The sequence below is a fragment of the Chanodichthys erythropterus genome, chromosome 10 (assembly GCF_024489055.1).
Source record: "Chanodichthys erythropterus isolate Z2021 chromosome 10, ASM2448905v1, whole genome shotgun sequence".
Classification (NCBI taxonomy): domain Eukaryota; kingdom Metazoa; phylum Chordata; class Actinopteri; order Cypriniformes; family Xenocyprididae; genus Chanodichthys; species Chanodichthys erythropterus.
The window spans coordinates 29755741-29779121 of NC_090230.1; the positions used below are offsets into that span (position 1 = coordinate 29755741).

The following is a 23381-nucleotide window of genomic DNA, read 5'->3' on the forward strand; positions in this document are numbered from 1 at the left end:
TGTGGTTATGTAAATGGGCATCAAAGGGCATCAGTGAATCTGTTTCAGAAACACATGTTCCAGTATTTGTGTGGGTTCAGCCCGCGGGACTGTGGGACTGATGGAATCTGATGTTTGTGTGTCTGTTATTATTTCATGAAGAGCGTCACATGAACACGGTGACCAATGGGAGTCCAGCAGGTGTTTCTAGATCTCACATCATGTCATGGTTTATGAGAACAGAGATCATGTGCATCTCTGGATTCTGTTTCCTGTCATCCTCTACCTGAGACGCGCAGTGAACTGACGCACTCACATGATGTTAGTTAGTAGTTAACAGGGTTATATTTCAAACATTTCGCTCCACTGTATGTCCGGATTTAGAGTCTTTGTTTTTATGCTATTTGTAGTTTGACATGCGGTGGAATTTTTCTCAAGTTCATTGTATTTCAACTTGCACTGCTTTTGACACTGAAACTAATGCATCAGTGATGTGTACTGCAGTCACACTTCAGTTCTGCTTTACTGACCTGATAACTGGAGTATAGATTGACAAAACGTGTGTGAGTGAGTGTTTCTGTGTGTGTGTGTGTTTCTGAGTGTGTAGGTGTCTGTGTGTGTGAGAGTGAGTGTTTTTGAGTGTGTGAGAGTGTTTTTGAGTGTGAATGAGTGTGAGAGTGTGTGTGTGTGTGTGTGTGTGAGCTGTGAGAGCGGCGCGCGCTGCATCATCATTCGGACTCCTCGTTCACTCGCATCTGTTTAATGAGCGTTAATGATCATCTAATTTAATGAATGTCAAACTCTGCCTGCAAGTCTCGGCAGTGAACAGTGTGTGTGAGGATCGTGCTGTTGATTCAGCAGCTCTTCCACTGCGCTGAGGTGCGCGCGCTCGCGTGCGTGCGTGTGTGTGTGAGAGCATGATCGAGTGCATGTGGACGCGTGAGGCAGGAGGAGGGATGCCTGCTCGTGTGTGAGGCTGGCAGAGACACAGCCGTATTTACACCGGAGAAACGCCAGACACGTCGCTCTGCGTCGCCAGCATGCCCGCGGAGGTGAAGGAGGTGAGTGTCTGCGCGCGTCTTGTTCTGTATGGTGCGGCATGTGGACGCCAGAGGCTGGGTGGACATCGCCTGCTCTGGATCTTTCCACGCGCCGCTGCTGCGGATTGCGTTTGTGTGCACTGCAGGCTTCACTCATGTGGCTGAATGTGATGCACGCGTGCGTTCGGCGTTCTTGCGTGTCTGGCAGTGAGATTTAAACTCTGGTGGCCGTGGGAATGACGCGCCGCGCCGCGCTGCGCTGGATGCGGCGTAACTCGACTGGCATACCAAAACACGCAGCTGCGCGCGCTACTGCGACTGCAGGCGGAATCACATGCAGATCGGGATGAAGTTTGTCGTCGCTCCGTGATTCATGTGTCCTACTTGGGTTTGTGACCGCGCTTTTGGATCCGTGCTGCCCTTGAGCGAGTCACTGACACTGTGTTTGATGATTCCAGCATGTGCACGAGCGACCAAAGGATGAATGGATGGATGGATGGATGGGCCACTTGACATGACGTATTTTGTAAGACGGGTTACAAACCATGTAAAATCCTCTGGCGCTTAGAGAGGTGGGAAATTAGGAACACAGAATGATTCATCAGTCTTTCATCATAATGTAATGATTTGCTCCATCTCTGAAACCACTTATCTTTAAACATATTTAATATTTATTACAGAATGTTATTATTACATTTGTATTGTCTCGATCTCATTAAAATAACTTAAATATAACATTTCACATTAAATTTACTCCCTTATGAAAACTATTCATGGTGTTACATAAGTAAAACTGTACTAACCGTGTTTTTTTTTATTTTGTACATTCATTATTATTATTATTCCCATGGTTTTACTATAAATATCATGCACTGAAAAAAATAGTGTATTAAAGTAACTAATTGTGTTGCTTTTTATGGAAAGTAATGTTACGTCACTTTTGCGTTACTCCCTATAAAGTAGCTAATTGTGTTACTTAGTTACTTCTTATGGAAAATAATGTTACGTTGCTTTTGCGTTACTCCCTAATAATTAACTAATTGTGTTACTTAGTTACTTTTTTATGGAAAGTAACGTTACGTTGCTTTTGCGTTACTCTAATTGTATTACTTAGTTACCTTTTATGGAAAGTAACATTGCATTACTTTTGTGTAACTCCCTATAAAGTAGCTAATTGTGTTACTTAGTTACTTTTTATGGAAAATAATGTTACGTTGCTTTTGCGTTACTCACTAATAATTAACTAATTGTGTTACTTAGTTACTTTTTATGGAAAGTAACATTACGTTACTTTTGTGTAACTCCCTATAAAGTAGCTAATTGTGTTACTTAGTTACTTTTTATGGAAAGTAACATTACGTTACTTTTGTGTAACTCCCTATAAAGTAGCTAATTGTGTTACTTAGTTACTTTTTATGGAAATTAATGTTACGTTGCTTTTGCGTTACTCACTAATAATTAACTAATTGTGTTACTTAGTTACTTTTTTATGGAAAGTAACATTACGTTGCTTTTGTGATACTCTAATTGTGTTACTTAGTTACTTTTTATGGAAAGTAACATTACGTTACTTTTGTGTAACTCCCTATAAAGTAGCTAATTGTGTTACTTAGTTACTTTTTATGGAAATTAATGTTACATTACCTCTGCGTTACTCCCTAAAAAGTAACTAGTTGTGTTACTTAGTTATTTTTTATGGAAATTTATGTCTTTGTTTTGGTTACAATGTGGTTCAAATGGTAAATGGTACCATGGTAAATTTGTGATTTTACCACAAATACTGTAATTGAATTATGGTTACTGTAGTAAAACCATGGTTAATTTTTGTAAGGTACGAATTAGTCAAAATACATTTTTCTCCATTTTTAGTCAAATCAAGCATCACTATTACTAGCGCACATATAGTTAGTCATTTGAACCTGTATAGCAACACTCTAACAACCACCATATCACCTTATTCTCTACACTCCTAGAAAAAAGTTTCAGTGGGGTTCACTATAGACCTCTAGGGTTCTTGTTTAAATTTTAAAGAACACTTTTATCCCGAATAGGTTCTATATAAGGAGAAATGTCTTAAATTACTGCATAATACTTTGATGTTTAACAAGTTATTTAATTTTTCTTTTTAATTCATAAAATTTAATGTAAATTATATATGGATTAAAACAAAATCATTAAATTACAACTAATTCCATAAAATGATGGGAACCGCTAAAAGGTTCTATATATGATGCACCTGAAGGAACCCTTTAAGTTTCCATATGGAACCTTCTAAGAGTGTACAGTAATAAACACAAATAAATAAATAAATTAATTAATTCGTTGATAAACACAAACACAAATTCAGGAGAGATCCATGCAGAAAGTCAGTGCAGAACAAAAGCACATTCATGATGCCTGAATCCACAGCAATCCGTTCGAGACTGATGCTCGTTTCCATGGCGTCACTGTACGGCTACATCAACAGCACATCCATCCTGGCATGAGCTCGCTCTCGTTGCGTTGCCTGAAGCATTTCATCACGCGCTGTCCTTTAAAGAGATTGCTTCATGACGGCGATACAGAGGCTGATGCAGATGTGATTATTCTGAGAGATTCAGAGCTATGGAAACCTTCTTGATCCAGAGAATGCAGCATGAGAATTAAATCACGTTTGGCTTCAAAGAAGAAATTATCATTATGCAGCACAATCCAGATTCTTTTTAGATTGAACGATACCTGTTGAGTTACAGTGACCCAAAAATATCTGACGTGCCAAGTCAAGTCACGTTTATACAGTACAGATTGTTTCAAAGCAGCTTCACATTAAACAGGAAAATAGTATCATGGATGCAGACTTCATCGGATATTAGACAAATATTCTGCCATAAAGCCAAAGACAATACAAAGAGTTATTATTCAGATCATTTCAATTCATGCGTGAATGTCATTGCATTAGATAACAAATAAAAGCACAAACACACTTTTCTAGCTTTTTCAAATAAGTTTGTACGGTTTGAAATGATAAATTAGGGTTTAACTAAAAACTTGAGTTAATACAAAGGAATTAGTTCAGTCACAGAAACTCAATGTAATGTTACTTTTGCATTACTCCTTAAAAAGTAACAAATTGTGTTAGTTACTTTTTATGGAAAGCAATATGATACTTTTGTGTTACTTCCTAAAAAGTAACTAATTGTGTTACTTAGTTACTTTTTATGGAAAGTAATGTTATGTTGCTTTTGCGTTACTTTCTTAAACAGTAACTAATTGCATTACTTAGTTACTTTTTGTGGTATGTTACTTTTGCGTAACTTTTTCTGGGCTGGGTTTGCCTGTTTGTTTTTTTAATATAAAACAAACAAACAAAAGTTCTATTGCTGGCAAATGTAAAGTCTCTTTCACACTGAAACTGAAATGAATAAGCCTCAGGCTGAAGGAAATGCAAATTCACACCTGTACAGTAGAGGGCGCAGCTCAAAAAAACCTTTCAGTTGTTCTGCCATTCTGGATCACCAAAGAAAGTTCAACACTCTTACTTAAGCAAAAACGAAAGTCTTTTTTTTAATTTGTATGGTTGAATTGGATCATCGAAGGTCAGTAGCGAAGACATTGGTTAATAAAGCGAGTTTTAATACATGAAGTATATTTGCATTGTGACTTGAAAAAAGTAATCGGATTACATAACTCACATTACTTGTAATGCGTTAAGAATGTGAAGAGCATTAGTGAATCTACGTTGATTTGACAAAAGAAAAAAGTTGATAAATCATAAAAATAATTTTTTACAGTGTAGTGTTGAGAATGAAGACAAAAAGTGTCATTTCTCTTGTGTAGATCCAAACGATATAGAGTCTCTGAGTTATTTTCCCACTCTTGTTAGCAGTTACAGTGCAAATGTTTATGTAAGTTGTCTCTTAAAGCCGCATCTTGTGTTTATGAGGCTGTTTGGAGGCTGCGCTCATGTATAATTCACTGGTGCTCTGGGAGGAAGTTCTGCTGATTTTTCTTAAGAGTGTTTGCACCGTCGCTGAGTTGAGAATAATTTAGTGAAATTGCTCTGAGGTAATTTTCACGCCTGTATTTTTTGCAGATTTCATCAAAGGGCTTTTAGTGATCTTATGATGCTCTTTTATGTGGAGACGTCCATCAGGACAATTTGATAAACTCTGTCGTGAATAAGTGTGTTAAAACATGACAAACGCTCTATAAACACAGGGACCTGCTCAGATCTCATGCTAATGTCGATTCTCCTCCATATTCCTTCCTTTGGTCCAAAAGAAGCCGGACCCAGAGGAACCGCCGGCCGAACCTTCAACTCAAGACACCAAAGAGAAGACAGAGGAGGTTCTTCCAGCTGAGGAGATAGCAGACGCTCCGTCCTCAGATGTGTCTACGGTCGCCTCGCATCACACAGAAACTCATGTAGGTCAAGCTGACATATAGTCTGCTTATATTAACAAACATTTGCTTAATTACTAGGACAAAATAAATTGTTGATTTAACTTGAAGTAAGACAACCAGGTTACTTTCATTAAGTTAAACCAACACAAATCATTTTTTACAATGTGGGTGTCATAAGGCAGTGCATTAAGTTAATAAAAAAGGATTTTAATCTTTAAATATTCATAGTTTGGCTAGCTTTTGAGGACAATAAAGTAATTATTTTAAAACGTTCTTATTCTTTTTTTATACAAGTCATTTATAATTCATGTCTAATGATTTATTTTGGAATTTTGGAACCTCTAGATATTATTTACAGCACTAAAAACAAACATACCCAGCTGAAAAAACAAGCTAAATCCAATCTAAGCTGGTTTAAGCTGGTCTCCCAGCCCAACCACCGAAAGAGGTGGCCAAAACCCTTCTAAAACCAGCCTGCTAAACCAGCAATGACCATCCACCAGCTTAGGCTGGCTTTTGCTGTTTTTTTCAGCAGGGCAATGAGCCGTTCTGTTTGAAAACGTCCTGTTAATGAGCACACGCTGAGGAAAGCTTGCTGTTTATGTGCTGGTTTTGTAGACTGAGAGTTCAGGCATTGGGACGGAGAAGTCGTCCAGCCCTGATAGTGAAACGAACCCGCTCAGCTCCAGCAGCTCCAATGAACAGGTCGTGCCGAATGTCCTGAAGGTGAATATTACAAACAAATCATTCATATGGAGGTACAGTGAGATGCCATTAAATGATTTCTTGATTCACTCTTGGGGAAAAAAGGTTCAGTAGAATTCTATATACTCTAGGGTTCTTGATTCAATTTTAAAGAACTCTTCAGTGGGGTTCTATATAGAACTCTAGGGTTCTTGACTCGATTTGAAAGAACACTTCAGTGGGGTTCTATATAGAACTCTAGGGTTCTTGACTCGATTTTAAAGAACTCTTCAGTGGGGTTCTATATAGAACTCTAGGGTTCTTGACTCGATTTGAAAGAACACTTCAGTGGGGTTCTATATAGAACTCTAGGGTTCTCGACTCGATTTTAAAGAACCCTTCAGTGGGGTTCTATATAGAACTCTAGGGTTCTTGACTCGATTTTAAAGAACTCTTCAGTGGGGTTCTATATAGTACTCTAGGGTTCTTGACACGATTTTAAAGAACCCTTCAGTGGGGTTCTATATAGAACTCTAGGGTTCTTGACTCGATTTGAAAGAACACTTCAGTGGGGTTCTATATAGAACTCTAGGGTTCTCGACTCGATTTGAAAGAACACTTCAGTGGGGTTCTATATAGAACTCTAGGGTTCTCGACTCGATTTGAAAGAACCCTTCAGTGGGGTTCTATATAGAACTCTAGGGTTCTCGACTCGATTTTAAAGAACCCTTCAGTGGGGTTCTATATAGAACTCTAGGGTTCTTGACTCGATTTTAAAGAACACTTCAGTGGGGTTCTATATAGAACTCTAGGGTTCTCGACTCGATTTTAAAGAACCCTTCAGTGGGGTTCTATATAGAACTCTAGGGTTCTTGACTCGATTTTAAAGAACTCTTCAGTGGGGTTCTATATAGAACTCTAGGGTTCTTGACTTGATTTTAAAGAACGCTTCAGTGGGGTTCTATATAGAACTCTAGGGTTCTTGACTTGATTTTAAAGGACCCTTCAGTGGAGTTCTATATAGAACTCTAGGGTTCATGACTCGATTTTAAAGAACCCTTCTGAGGTTCTTTATGGTTCTTGACTCAGTTTTAAAGAACCCTTCAGTGGGGTTCTATATAGAACTCTAGGGTTCTTGACTTGATTTTAAAGAACGCTTCAGTGGGGTTCTATATAGAACTCTAGGGTTCATGACTCGATTTTAAAGAACCCTTCTGAGGTTCTTTATGGTTCTTGACTCAGTTTTAAAGAACCCTTCAGTGGGGTTCTATATAGAACTCTAGGGTTCATGACTCGATTTTAAAGAACCCTTCTGAGGTTCTTTATGGTTCTTGACTCGATTTTAAAGAACCCTTCAGTGGGGTTCTATATAGAACTCTAGGGTTCTTGAATCAATTTTAAAGAACCCTTCAGTGGGGTTCTATATAGAACTCTAGGGTTCTTGAATCAATTTTAAAGAACGCTTCAGTGGGGTTCTATATAGAACTCTAGGGTTCTTGACTCGATTTTAAAGAACGCTTCAGTGGAGTTCTATATAGATTTTTTTTTAAACTTATATTTTTATTTTGAACCACAAAAGAGCATACGATACAGTAAAATATTGGCTTTTAACATGTCAGTCCATCACATTCCAACAGCCTTGACAATTATTACATTTTAATTACATCAGACACATTATCCAAAAAGTGAAAACAAATACACCTAGTACAGGGGTAGGAAGGGATTAAAAAATAAATAAATAGGGGAAGGCAGAGGACAACACATGAAGGATGTAATCATATAACATAAGATCACTGGAGTATCAAAGGCATTACAGGAGCCCATCTCTTAAGAAATTAGCTTTCTGAAGTCGTAATTAATATGTAATTTGTTCCATTTCGTACAACTCCCGTACTTTTTGAATCCAGGTATTGTATGATGGGGGGTCAGGTTTTAACCCTTGACTCGATTTTAAAGAACCCTTCAGTGGGGTTCTATATAGAACTCTAGGGTTCTTGACTCAATTTTAAAGAACATTTCTGAGGTTCTTTATAGAATTCTATGGTTCTTGACTTGATTTTAAAGAACTCTAGGGTTCTTGAATCAATTTATGCTGAAATGAATCTATATAAAGAGAAATATCTTAAATCATTGCATAATACTGATGTTTAACGGGTTATTTAAATTTTTTCTATTGATAAAGTATGTTTATTCCTATGTGAATCCTCAAATCATGTGTGTGTTTTCCCCTCTAGGAAAGTACTAGAGAATCCTCTGAAGGGTTGGATGAGTTGCAGACGACGTCTCCAGATGCTCAGCCGCATCCTGAAGCCTCTGTCGAGAAGGAAGACGCGCGTGCGGTCCTACCCCCCCACCCTGAGGCCAGCATGACCTCTGACCTTGCAAATGAGAATCCCAAAGACCAGTCGTCTCTGTACGGCACTCTTAACAGTCACGGCATGACACTCTTGCATGGATTCCCGTACCATCCGTCATTTCCCACCCTGCCCGCCAGGAACTACTTACCGGAGAACTGCTACACGCTGCCGCTGCACCGCTGCGCTTCAAAAGCGGAGCAGGACGGCATAGATCTGCGCTCCGGCGTACCAAACCATCCAATCCATCATATGAGGCCGACTTTGGACCTCACGGTGGACGAGCACCTCGGCCCACTGCCGCATGCGTATTTCCAGGATCTGTACAGGACGGTCATACCACAGAAACGCGCCAGCATGGTGAGCCTCGACACCATCCGGAAGGACCCGCGCTGGAGGGACCCGAACCTGAGGGAGGTCATCGCCATGTTGAGCCACCCGATGGACCCGGTGAAGTCCAACGCCGCGGCGTATCTGCAGCACCTCTGCTACGAGAACGACAAGGTCAAGCAGGACGTCCGGCAGCTCCGAGGGATCCCTGTCCTGGTGGGGCTCCTGGACCATCCCAAACCCGAGGTCCATCGCAAGGCCTGCGGAGCGCTGAGAAACATCTCCTTCGGCAGAGACAATTTCAACAAGGTGGCCATTAAGAATTCAGAAGGAATTCCTGCGCTGCTGAGACTGCTGAGGAAATCCAACGACGGGGAAGTCAGAGAGCTGGTCACAGGTTCACATCTGCATTCATGCATTCAAGTGCACGACTATACGCATGCAAAAACAAAAGGAAAAGGGTTTTGCTGCCTAATATTGATGTGGAAATCATGGATGCAGTACCATTCAAAAGTTTGCGGCAAGCGAGATTAAAAAAAGGATACTTATATGCATTAAATTATGGAAGCTTGTTTCATATCTCACAACTGCGAGTTATAAAGTCCCATTCTGAGGGAAAAAAAGACTGTAGTGTCTTAACCAGTTAGATAACCCATGCTTGTGAGTTTTCCCATAGCAATCAAACCAGCAGAAACCAGCCTGGAATTGTGAATTGTGATGGTAAAGTAACTCTCCGAATGTTTCAGGAACTCTCTGGAATCTCTCGTCCCATGAGCCTCTGAAGATGATCGTCATCAACCACGGCCTGCAGACGCTGACTGACGAGATCATCATCCCTCACTCGGGCTTGAGAGGAGACCCGAACGACCCGGCCCGGCCCGGAGATCCCGAGTGGAACACGGTCTTCAAGAACACTTCTGGATGTCTGAGGTTCGCTGCAGCCATCAAAGGGGCTCAAACCGAGCTTTATTTAAGCGGTTTTCCGCAGCCCCACAGCAGTTTCCTTTGATATTCATCCGTCAGACTGCGGCAGGATTATTGTGAGCTGGTGTGTTTGCAGGAACGTGAGTTCAGACGGAGCCGAAGCTCGACAGAGACTGCGCGAGTGTGAGGGACTGGTGGACGCACTGCTGCACGCGCTTTATTCTGCTGTCGCCAAGAGAGACATAAATAACAAAGTAAGAATTTAAATAGAAATTCAGGTCACGGCACACCTGCACACCAGCTGATCGGCTCACATCTCACCCCAAAACCAGGGGGGGAAATATACATACACAGTCAAACCAAAATGTATTCAGACACCTTGAACATTTTGTTTCTTTATTACAGTTTATTCACTATAGTTAAAAAAAAATGGTAATAAAATATGACAAGATCTCAGAGTTAAACTGGTCAAAGTGTCTGAATCATTTTTGGTTCCAAATTTTTATTCATTTCACTGGTAGTCCTTTGTATGAAGAATTTCTGGGTATAATATGTCACTTTTTACTTTATTTTGCTATCCTCCCTGCTATAACCCACTAATAAAAATATATCTAGTGTCTGAATATATATACATATATATATATATTATATATATATATATATATATATATATATATAGTATAAAGAAAGTGAATCCTGATTTCTCTCTTTGAACCAGAAACAATGAAACAAAATGATATTGAACAAACTCAGTGACTTCATTAGTATTACGTTAAAATGATTAATTCAGTTTAATTTTAATTTAATATTATTATTGGAGTAAAATTATACAATAATAATTAAATAATAATGTGCAACAATAATAATAATAATAATTATTATTATTATTACTAGTATTATTATTAATTCATTATTTTAATTTAATATAATTATTTTAAAGTTAAATCAAACAATAACAAATAATTCAATAACTCACTATAATATTAATAATTATTAGTAATAATAATTAGGTTAATGTATTATTGTTGTTGTTGTTGTTGTTATTAATAATAATGATTATTATCAATTCAGTTAATTTATTTAATATTATTATTAAAGTAAAATGAAACAATAATAATTCCACACAATCTCACTATAATTATTATTATTATTATTAGTAGTATTGTTATTATTATTATTTACATTCATTTATTAATAATAATTTTAATGTAATATTATTATCAAAGTAAAATGTAAAAAAGTTTAAAGAAAACATTAATTATTCACAAAAAATCAAAACAACAATAAAATTAATACTACTACTAATAATAATTATTACTATTATTATTATGATTTATATTATAAATTTATATATATATATATATATATATATATATATATATATATATATATATATATAAATTATATTTATTTTAATGTAATTTAATAATAATGATAAAAATAAATAATAACTATTGATTTGTATTATTTAATTTAAGATGCACAAGCTATGTAAACCCCTTCTAATGCACAACATGGGTAAAAAATGACCCATATTCATTTCCTATGTAATTTCAATAACGGTTGAGTGTTTTTTTGCTAAATCTTTAAAAGAAATGTATTTTATCATTCATTTATTCCAGATATTCCTTAAATATCTTGTTTTTGATTGACAAAAATCATTATGTTCATTTTTTCTTTCTTACTTTATAAACAAAACGCAGTTTTTGTGTGTCTACATCAATTTTACACACATGGGTCAAAAATGACCCGTGTTCATTTTCTATGGTATTTCAGTCATAACTGAGTGTTTATTCGCTGAATCTTTGAAAGAAATGTATTTTATCATTTATTTATTCCAGGTATTCCTTAAATATCTTGTTTTTGATTTTAACAAATCATTGTTTTTATTTTTTATTTCTTTTTTTATAAACAAACACAGCTTTTGTATTTCTACATCAATTTTATACACATGGGTCAAAAATGACCCATATAGAAACCTTTGCAAATTTTCACAAGAAGGAACATATTTACTGTAGACAACTGTTCATCCACCACACATTTCACCTCTCCACATGGCTGCTTTTGTATATTTGATGGATGAAAGTCATATTATATTTCATATAATAGGCTATATATTATATTTCATAATTTGTATTTTTTGTCATAAACCAATGCTACTGGTCACCTTTTACATCTATCAGTGTTCCTGAAATGTAACAGTTTTGAACAAGGTTTCTGTCCAATAGTGAAAATATATAATAAGTGAATCGATCAACAGTGATTTTGAATTTCTTTATCTAGAGTGTGAGCGGCTGGTCCTCAACAGAACTGAGGTGGATGATGACATCACTGTAAAAAAAGCTGAAAGTTTACTTTGCACACAAACGCAATTTAAATGTGTATGTGCAGGTTGCGTATACACAGTTACAGAAATCTGGCAGAAATGATAAAAAGTTACAAAAATCTGTATGCTGACCCTCACATACGCATACAAAAGTGAAGTATGCTTTGGCCTTTAGAATGGTAATGACACACACACACAAAAAAAATCATTCAAAAAGAAAGGAAAAATTAAAATAAGGATTTGTTTATTGAGTAATAGATGGAATAATGAATGATAAAATTAATTTATTGTAATATATGCGATATAGAAAGTAATAACTCATTCAGGTCACTTTAGACCCATGGTGTATATGTCCAAAACTGTTACTTTTCAGGAACGCTGACAGACTTAAAGGGTGACCAATTGCACTGATTTATGACAAAAAATTAAAAAAATTATGAAATATATAGCCTAATATATTAAATATAATAATATATCCATCAAATATACAAAAGTAGCCTTTTTAAGATGTGAAATGTGTGGCAGATGAACAGTTGTCTGCAGTATGTTCCTACTTGCAAAAATTTGCAAATATTAAAGATTTCTATATGGGACATTTTTGACCCATGTGTGTAAAATTGATGTAAAAACTGTGTTTGTTTATAAAGTAAGAAAGAAAAAAATAAACATAATTATCTGTAGGAAATCAAAAACAAGATATTTAAGGAATACCTGGAATAAATAAATGATAAAATAAATTTCTTTCAAAGATTCAGCGAATAAACACTCAGTTATGACTAAAATACCATAGAAAATGAATACGGGTCATTTTTGACCCATGTGTGTAAAATTGATGTAGACAAACAAAAACTGTGTTTGTTTATAAAGTAAGAAAGAAAAAATGAACAATGATTTTTGTCAATCAAAAACAAGATATTTAAGGAATATCTGGAATAAATGAATGATAAAATACATTTCTTTTAAAGATTCAGCAAAAAAACACTCAACCGTTATTGAAATTACATAGGAAATGAATACGGGTCATTTTTGACCCATGTTGCGCATTAGAAGGGTAGTGATACAAAAATGATTTTTATTAAAAAAGTAAGAAAGAAAAAATTTAAATGAGGATTTGTGATGATCAAAAACAAGTTAATTGAGGAATACCTGGAATACTGAATGATGACATTAATTTCTTGCAAAGATATAGAAAATAAAAACCCAGCCGGGTCATTTTTGACCCATGTTATGCATCAAAGGGGTAATAATAATAATAATAAATATTATTATTATTAATGTTATTTAGTTTTTTAATAATAATAATGACAATAATAATAATACGATATATGATATATAATAATAGTAATGACAATAATAGTAATTAATAATAATTATCATTATTTATAATTTAATATATGTTTATTTTTCTGCTCTAGATGCAGTGTGTTCAAATCATATTTGTACATTTGGTTTTGTTTCTCCTGGTTTTTAAGGCTTCCTCTCAAGCTCACTGCTGTGTTTCTCACCTGCTTTTGCAGTCGGTAGAGAACTGTGTCTGTATCTTGCGTAATCTGTCCTACCACGTGCACAAGGAGGTTCCCGGAGCCGAGAAGTTCCACATCCAATCGGCCAATCACAGCGCAAGATCGGGAGGTCACCATAAGAAAAAGGAGGAGCCGGACTGCTTTGGAGGACGGACGAGCAAAGGTCAGACTCTTCCTGAATCTGTGTCATACAACAGGTCAAAATGATTCGTGAACAGAATTTAATGCGTCCTTGATGAATACAAGTATCAATTTCTTCAAAATGTTGCATAGATAATGGAGATAATGACTGAATTCTGTTTAAAATATCTAAATACAGTAAAAGTTCTAGTTCTTATTGTTGTGTGTGTTTGTGTTTCATGTGTGCGGCGCAGAAGAATGGTTCCATCAGTGTAAGTGTCGAATCCTTCATGCTGTTACTGTAAGTCAGTCACACACACTCCATTTATTCTGCGCTCCCACTCGCCGCCCACCGCGCTCCCACACACACACACACACACACACACACAGATGCTGACGTGTTGCTGTGACTCCGCAGGTAAAAGACACGGAGCCGGAGAGAAGAAGAGCGGCGGTGTGGATCTGCCAAAGAGGAGTCTGCCGATGAAAGGTTTGAGGCACATTTCACCCAAAACACACCTGACACCTGACAAACACTGCAGGCCAAACACAGAGGCATCATGGGAACTCCAGTCCCGTCTGCTCAGATGCCTCCTTCTGGTCAGATTCAGCATAGACATAAATCATCGTAAATGAGAAGTTTTGCACAGTTTCACACAGTCTTCATTTGCATGTTTATAGCAAAAATATTAAAATACATGAATTATTTAATTATTTAAACACCAGAACTACTTATTTTTCCTTCTGTTATTTTCTCAACCTCACTTGTGGAGTAGATTAAACTGCATAAATATTAATCTGAAGACGACACACGCTTGATTTCTGCTGACGTGTCTGATGTTGGATGATCGCGAGGCGTCGACTCGGTCGGGATCATAACTCTGGTGTGGCGTTCGGAGCGGAAGACGAGACGATTGTAATTTCATGTAACTGGGTCACCAAGTCTGAGAATGACAATATCAGCAAAGCTTACTGTGTTTTCACCCTCTTACAGGAGATTTTACCTCAAAGCCTGTCAAGAACAACACGTCCAGCTCATAATTCACACCAAAATCACGGGAAAACTCTTATTCTCATTAAAGCACATTAAGGAATTGTAAAGTATTTATGCATGATGTTAATATTTGAAGTATTGCATTAAATTTGATCTGAACAAAAGTCATAATGCGGTAAAAATTAAAGTAATGAGAGTCATCACTGAGGATAATTACGATTTAAAAATATTTAAAAAAAATATATGCATTATAGTAATAAGCACTTGGTGTAAATGTACTTAATTGTTATTTTAAAAAAGTGTACAATTTTCTGTATTTATCGTCAATAAATCCAGTTTTCAGTTTCAAACATTTTTACTAATTGAATATTGCTTTTGTTCCACAGATTACCCATATATTAACCATGTTCATACTTTTCAACTGAATAAATGTAATTGTTTTCATAACACAGATTTCAATAAATGCATTTTGAAAATATGATTTAAATAAAATTAAATAGATGCATAATAAACAATGCAATGATATTTTATAATTAAACAATTATAATGCATTACAGTAATTTTAACCTAGAGTGAATGTGTTTAATTGCTATAAAAAATCATTTCAATGCAAAAAAAACATAATCCTAAAAATAGTTCTTTATGCAAAATATAATTAGTTTTTCTTACGATTTTGGGGTGAAATGAGTTTGCCTTTTTAAAAACCCTGTTCTCTGTATCACATTTATTAGTGGAGGAGTTCTGATTGATCAAATCCCTGAAGCAGAGAGACTGAATGAGGATCAGACTCTCTTTTCTACAGCAGCTCAATTATGTTCTACATGGAGGTTCTTCAAGGGTTCCGTCAGGCGCTTCACATATGTGACCCACAAAACCAGTCATAAGAATAAATAAGCTCTCCATTGATGTATGGTTTGTTAGGATAGGACAATATTTGGTCAAGATACAACTATTTGAAATCTGAGGGTGCAAAGAAAAGAAAAGAAATATATATATATATATATATATATATATATATATATATATATATATATATATATATATATAGTTGTCTAAATGAAGTCCTTAGCAAAGCATATCCACTCACAAAAATACATTTTTGATAAACTTATGGTAGGAAATTTACTTAATATCCTAATGATTTTTGGCATAAAAGAAAAATCGATGATTGACCCATACAATATATTTTTGGCTATTGCTACAAATATACCTGTGCGACTTATGACTGGTTTTGTGGTCCAGGGTCACATAAAGAACATTTTACACTTTTATATATAAAGGTTCCAAAATCAGCCATTCCATAGACCAATTTTTGCTTTTAGGTTCTTTACTGGCATTGATGGCATTCCATGAAAAACCTTGGAATCCACAGAAGCAAAAAAGCAAAAAAGGTTCTTTATAGTGGGAAAAATTCTTTAGATTATTAAAATGTGAATAGGGGAAAATGGTTCTTTTGAGAACTTTGGGGTACCAAAAATGGTGGTCCTATATAGAACTCCACTGAAGGGTCCTTTAAAATCAAGTCAAGAACCCTAGAGTTCTATATAGAACCCCACTGAAGAGTTCTTAAAAATCGAGTCAAGAACCCTAGAGTTCTATATAGAACCCCACTGAAGAGTCCTTTAAAATCAAGTCAAGAACCCTAGAGTTCTATATAGAACCCCACTGAAGAGTTCTTAAAAATCGAGTCAAGAACCCTAGAGTTCTATATAGAACCCTACTGAAGTGTCCTTTAAAATCGAGTCAAGAACCCTAGAGTTCTATATAGAACCCCACTGAAGTGTCCTTTAAAATCGAGTCAAGAACCCTAGAGTTCTATATAGAACCCCACTGAAGTGTCCTTTAAAATCGAGTCAAGAACCCTAGAGTTCTATATAGAACCCCACTGAAGAGTTCTTAAAAATCGAGTCAAGAACCCTAGAGTTCTATATAGAACCCCACTGAAGAGTCCTTTAAAATCAAGTCAAGAACCCTAGAGTTCTATATAGAACCCCACTGAAGAGTTCTTAAAAATCGAGTCAAGAACCCTAGAGTTCTATATAGAACCCTACTGAAGTGTCCTTTAAAATCGAGTCAAGAACCCTAGAGTTCTATATAGAACCCCACTGAAGTGTCCTTTAAAATCGAGTCAAGAACCCTAGAGTTCTATATAGAACCCCACTGAAGTGTCCTTTAAAATCGAGTCAAGAACCCTAGAGTTCTATATAGAACCCCACTGAAGGGTCCTTTAAAATCAAGTCAAGAACCCTAGAGTTCTATATAGAACCCCACTGAAGTGTCCTTTAAAATCGAGTCAAGAACCCTAGAGTTCTATATAGAACCCCACTGAAGAGTCCTTTAAAATCAAGTCAAGAACCCTAGAGTTCTATATAGAACCCCACTGAAGGGTCCTTTAAAATCAAGTCAAGAACCCTAGAGTTCTATATAGAACCCCACTGAAGGGTCCTTTAAAATCGAGTCAAGAACCCTAGAGTTCTATATAGAACCCCACTGAAGAGTTCTTAAAAATCGAGTCAAGAACCCTAGAGTTCTATATAGAACCCTACTGAAGTGTCCTTTAAAATCGAGTCAAGAACCCTAGAGTTCTTTATAGAACCCCACTGAAGTGTCCTTTAAAATCGAGTCAAGAACCCTAGAGTTCTATATAGAACCCCACTGAAGTGTCCTTTAAAATCGAGTCAAGAACCCTAGAGTTCTATATAGAACCCCACTGAAGAGTTCTTAAAAATCGAGTCAAGAACCCTAGAGTTCTATATAGAACCCTACTGAAGTGTCCTTTAAAATCGAGTCAAGAACCCTAGAGTTCTATATAGAACCCCACTGAAGTGTCCTTTAAAATCGAGTCAAGAACCCTAGAGTTCTATATAGAACCCCACTGAAGAGTCCTTTAAAATCAAGTCAAGAACCCTAGAGTTCTATATAGAACCCTACTGAAGTGTCCTTTAAAATCAAGTCAAGAACCCTAGAGTTCTATATAGAACCCCACTGAAGGGTCCTTTAAAATCGAGTCAAGAACCCTAGAGTTCTATATAGAACCCCACTGAAGAGTTCTTAAAAATCGAGTCAAGAACCCTAGAGTTCTATATAGAACCCTACTGAAGTGTCCTTTAAAATCGAGTCAAGAACCCTAGAGTTCTATATAGAACCCCACTGAAGTGTCCTTTAAAATCGAGTCAAGAACCCTAGAGTTCTATATAGAACCCCACTGAAGGGTCCTTTAAAATCAAGTCAAGAACCCTAGAGTTCTATATAGAACCCCACTGAAGGGTCCTTTAAAATCGAGTCAAGAACCCTAGAGTTCTATATAGAACCCCACTGAAGTGTCCTTTAAAATCGAGTCAAGAACCCTAGAGTTCTATATAGAACCCCACTGAAGGGTCCTTTAAAATCAAGTCAAGAACCCTAGAGTTCTATATAGAACCCCACTGAAGGGTCCTTTAAAATCGAGTCAAGAACCCTAGAGTTGTGTATCGTTCTTTAAAACTGAGTCAAGAACTGTGAATCTTTTGGTTCACCTGTAGGCATTATTGCAGTGCTGTTTACTAACTCAAGCATCACTAGTACTAGAGCTCATAGTGATGTGAACAAACCTCTAACATTAAGTATTAAACTTCAGCATGTAGCTAAAAACCTCTAGAACATCTTTGAAAAAGCCTGTCAACCAGCTTGTCCTCAGAAATAATGTAAAACTTACAGAATTCTCTCATACATTCCCATGCATTTTAGATGAGTCCATCAAGTGCTCCTGTCCTCATGAATGATTGAGGCTGGTGGAGCTTTAGATGTGTGGCTCTGTGTTCCTGCAGGCCTGGAGCTTCTGTACCAGCCGGAGGTGGTTCGACTCTACCTGTCGCTCCTCAAACTGAGCCAGAACCACAACACTCTGGAGGCAGCGGCCGGAGCCCTTCAGAACCTGTCTGCCGGACACTGGGCTGTGAGTGGACACCTGTCTATTAACTGACCATCTCATGCATGTTGCACACGGAATATTTAATGTAACATTCGCATAACCAAGAAAATCTTTTTTTAAAAACATTTAAAATACTGGACGTTTTGAACATAACGATGGAAACAGAAAAACACACTTACAAATTTTAACTTACAATGCAAAGCAGTAAAGCATGAATCAACGGCTCATAATGAACGTCTTCCTCTTCTCAGTGGTCCAGTTATATCCGTGCGACGGTCCGTAAGGAGAAGGGTCTGCCGGTGCTTGTGGAGCTGCTGCATTCGGACGCAGATAAAGTGGTGCGAGCCATAGCCATTGCGCTCAGAAACCTCGCCATCGACCACAAGAACAAAGATCTCATCGGTAAGAGCTTTACTTTGACGCTCTCCAGCAGAACCTGTGTGATGATGAGGCTGACATCATCATCTCTGCGGCCCAATCAGGGAGCTACGCCATGAGGGATCTGGTCAGTAACCTGCCCTGTGGCCAGCAGCGACCCGCCAAAAACCTGGAGGGAGACACGGTGGTGGCCGTCCTGAACACTATCCTGGAGATCGTCTCGGAGAACCTGGAGAATGCCAGATTCCTCATTCAGGGACAGGGAATCCAGAAACTGGTGTCAATCAACAGAACAAGGTGAGCCACAAACCGTATGGCATAACAGCGCTCACATTATATGTAAAGTCAATGTAAAGCTGTAGTTTCAGTGCATTGGGGGATGTTTTCTGTCTTGTGGATGAATGTTAAAATGCAGGGCTTGACATTAACTTTTTTGCTCGCCAGCCACTGTGGCTAGTGGTTTTCCAAAGTTACCAGCCACTCAGCATTTTCACTGGCCACAATTTGGACAGCAATACCATGGGAAAAAACTGCCATATAGATATTTTTAATATTATCTCAGAGTTTGGCAGCAGGTTTATTAGGCTGCTGTCACTTTAAGACCTGACGCACGGATCCATTATACTGTTACACATCTTTCATTCTCAACTGTTTACATTCACTTCAAACATAACAGACTGTGTTTACGTGAATACTCGCCAAGACCGGCATTTTGACATTATTTTGTGTGTATTTGACTGTTTAAGCGCAAAAAGCAGTGAAAAAGAACTCAATTTATTACTGAGAGGTACGAGGCCCTGCACATGACATGCAGGAAAAAAATAGTAGGCTAAATCGTGCTCACGATTTTGCAAATCGAGGGAACGAAATAGTAAATCACACGGATGATTTAGCAAATAAAGGGAATGAAATAGTAAATCACGCAGACGATTTAGCAAATCGAGGGAATGAAATAGTAAATCGCATGTACGATTTTGCAAATCAAGGGAACAAAATAGTAAATCGCAAGAAAGGAAAGAAATAGTAAATAACGTGCACGATTTTTCAAATCGAGGGAATGAAACAGTAAATCGTACGTATTATTATGCAAATCGAGGGAACAAAATAGTAAATCGCAAGAAAGGAAAGGAAAGAAATTGTAAATAACATGCACGATTTTGCTAATCGAGGGAAAGAAATTGTAAATAACGTGCACGATTTTGCAAATCGAGGGAACGAGAAAGCACAGCTGGTATCATGTACCTATTCTGTGGAAAATGAGTATTGAAAGCGTTTCAGATATTTCAACATTAATATGTATCGAAAAATCTATATTGTTTATAACACTACATTGCACTTAGTTTATTATTTCAGATGCCTTTTTAAGAGACTACAATTTAAATTTTATATATAATATATACACATTTTTCAAAGCCAAAGTGGCTAGTAGGAGTGACTGGGTTACACGCCCCTGCTGAAATACACCCGCATATGGCAGGTGTTAATGTCAAGCCCTGATTATATGTATGTTTGACGTTTGAACCTGTCAGCCAATCAGTGCGCGAGACCAAAGCAGCGTCACACATCCTGCAGACGGTCTGGGCCTATAAAGATCTCCGGCACACCCTGCTCAAGGCCGGCTGGAACAAAACCCACTTCAAGGTAACAGCATTTCATCTCTTGAGTTCAGATGATCAATGCTGATTCACAGCCGTACTTTTAGCAAATGTTGTGCTGATGATGAATATCGATCTGGTGTTTCAGCCAGCTGTCTCCAGCCTGCCCAAAAAACAGAAGAACGCCAAGCAAGGGAGCGATGACATCACACTGCCCTTAATGGAGAAAAACCAAGGTCATTGATTCACACTTTCTGAATGAGGCTCTGCATTCATGAGAATGAGAAAAGTGCCGTCTTCTCTTCCACAAGCCGTTTTGTCCTGTAATGGCATACAAGCCTTAGACCGAGGCGGCCTTTGCAATTTCATCCGTATTCGGATGTGACTGCAATTACAATGTTATCTCATATTTCGCTCTTAATAGTCTATTTATAAACTCATTCTGTCTCTTTAACCCGTGTTACAATCACGCCTGAAAACTAAAACAGCATTCAAATCTTCGTCCCTCAGCTAAAATAAATGATACTAAAATATCCAGTAGGTGGCGGCAAATCATTGTCTTAACGAGTGAGTCATTGAATCATTCACTCAAACGATTTGTTCAAAATGGCTGATTCATTCGGGACAAAGTAGAAGTGACTGAGTGAGTTCAGTAATGAAACTTAAACTGTGTTGCTCAGAGATGTGCAATGGCTCTACTATTTTCGATGGCAAAACAGAGGAAAAACAGACAATACTGAGTCTAAAATGTCACCTAATAACCTATTAAAGGATTAGTTCACTTCAGAATTAAAATTTCATGATAATTTACCTACCCCCATGTCATCCCCAAGATCTTCAGTTGAAAAGAAATGAAGGTTTTCGAGGAATTTTTCTCCATATAGTGGACTTCACTGGGGTTCAACGGGTCCAAATGTCAGTTTCAGTGCAGCTTCAAAGAGCTCTACATGATCCCAGATGAGGAATAAGAGTCTCATCTAGAGAAACCATCGGACATTTTCTAAAAAAAAATAAACATTATATACTTTTTAACCACAAATGCTCATCTTGCACTGCTCTGTGATGCTCCACGCATGACGTAATCATGTTGGAAAGGTCACGCGTGACGTAGGCAGAAGTACCGATCCAGTGTCAAACAGCCTTTAGATGAGCATTTGTGGTTAAAAAGTATATCCACAAATAATAGTATAAGTATAATATATATATTTTTTAGAAAATGACCGATGGTTTCTCTAGATGAGACTCTTATTCCTCGTCTGGGATCATGTAGAGCTCTTTGAAGCTGCACTGAAACTGACATTTGGACCTTCAACCCGTTGAACCCCAGTGAAGTCCACTATATGGAGAAAAATCCTGGAATGTTTTCCTCAAAAACCTTCATTTCTTTCTGGAGTGAACTAATCATTTAACTTATTGTTTATTGAACTGTTGTATAAAATCAATATCACATTTTCAAACGTGCTGATATTCGGGAAAACAGCACTTTTGTGTGTGTGATATTGCTTATAAGTATTTAAAAACAAGCTATCTTGGTTTTTGGAAGCATTTTTATTAATTTGGGTGGCATTTTCGACCCTTTTTCCGGCTCTTTTTCGAGGTCTCTTCTGTTGTGAGCAAAGGCCGCTACTGGCTTTAGAGCGTTATAATAAAGCATGTGTGTTTCATGCACTTTATAATGCAGTGTTGTGATGTTTTCAGATGGATACTGCACCGCTGATCAGTCCGAGAGAGCAGCAGACGCTCCGTGTCACATGATCGAACGAGAAGCTTTTCAGGTCAAAGCTCATGTTGTGTCCTGTAGCAGAATGTGAAAATACATTCAGAGCACATTAATAATGACTCTCTAAAGAACTCTGCTTAGATCTTTTATATGTACAGTTGGACTGTTGGATGTGTTTCAGGGTGTGGCTGATAAGAGGCCGTTCATCAGGACCAGCAGGCCAGCGGTTGGGTTAGTGGAGCGAACGCCGCAGCCGCTGGACTCATGGGTCTGATCCGGCCCACGGTAAACCATCGCTTCAGCTTCTTCTCATGCATCAGTGAAGCCGTAAAGGGCAGTTGCTTGTTTATTTCTTGGGTTTTCAATCTTTTAGATGCCACAGACTCCCAAATATGATCATCCTCGTGTGAAAACATTGATATTATAAATATGAAAACCTCTGATCTAACACATATTTACAGTGTAGAGTCTGATGTATTTCACTGTGTGTTTGCACAGGTTGGAGATCCACTTTCAGACCTTCATTAAGACTGACGTTCAGCACAATTCATCACAGAATCAGAGAAATACGACATATCATACCTGTTCACGTCCTGCTGAAGATCGCTGGAGGAATCGTGCCCGATCCGTCTGAACGTGGAATTTGACTCTTTGCTGCTTTGGCAATCTTCACTGTTAAACTCAAGAATCATGATGTGACGAGTCACTTATAGATCTGATTATACACCATATTATGATCTTGTGTTGTTTCTATTGCTTTTTATGTTGTTGATGAGTCTCTCAATTGTATAATAGTGTTCCAGATATTTCTGATCATCCACACAGACGATTTCAGCTCTGTATCTAAAGTTTTATGCACAAAAGAAATAACATATGATTATATTAATAGGTTATTATGGGACTGATAGTCTACATGCAAAACTGTACTTATTATAGTCTAAATCAGAGAATATATCAGAGATTTTAATGCATTCATACTAAATTGGTTTCATAACATCAGTGATTTAATGGCTTGAAAAATAAAATCAATGAGTTCTTAATCTCTTCTTTATAAATCTGTTTCATCATGCATCTAATAGAAAATAAAATGAAATTAAATAAAAATAAAGCTTGCTTTGTGG

At 37.3% G+C, this 23381-nt stretch overlaps 1 protein-coding gene across 1 annotated transcript; it reads left to right on the top strand.

The window, feature by feature from the left end:
- The first annotated feature begins 1019 nt into the window (after positions 1 to 1019).
- On the top strand, positions 1020 to 22534 carry arvcfa (ARVCF delta catenin family member a). The gene is made up of 16 exons (XM_067398926.1): positions 1020 to 1031; positions 5280 to 5423; positions 6021 to 6128; positions 8321 to 9167; positions 9517 to 9700; positions 9831 to 9948; positions 13538 to 13706; positions 13918 to 13935; positions 14082 to 14153; positions 18464 to 18591; positions 18819 to 18969; positions 19050 to 19242; positions 20475 to 20586; positions 20689 to 20776; positions 22239 to 22315; positions 22442 to 22534. The coding sequence occupies exons 1-16, from the start codon at positions 1020 to 1022 to the stop codon at positions 22532 to 22534; spliced, it is 2514 nt and encodes an 837-aa protein (XP_067255027.1).
- The last annotated feature ends 847 nt before the right edge of the window (positions 22535 to 23381 follow it).

Coding starts and splice junctions, on each gene's coding strand:
- arvcfa (XM_067398926.1), top strand. Junction 9,949..13,537: donor AGAGAGACATAAATAACAAA/GTAAGAATTTAA, acceptor CTGCTTTTGCAG/TCGGTAGAGAACTGTGTCTG. Junction 20,587..20,688: donor GGAACAAAACCCACTTCAAG/GTAACAGCATTT, acceptor CTGGTGTTTCAG/CCAGCTGTCTCCAGCCTGCC.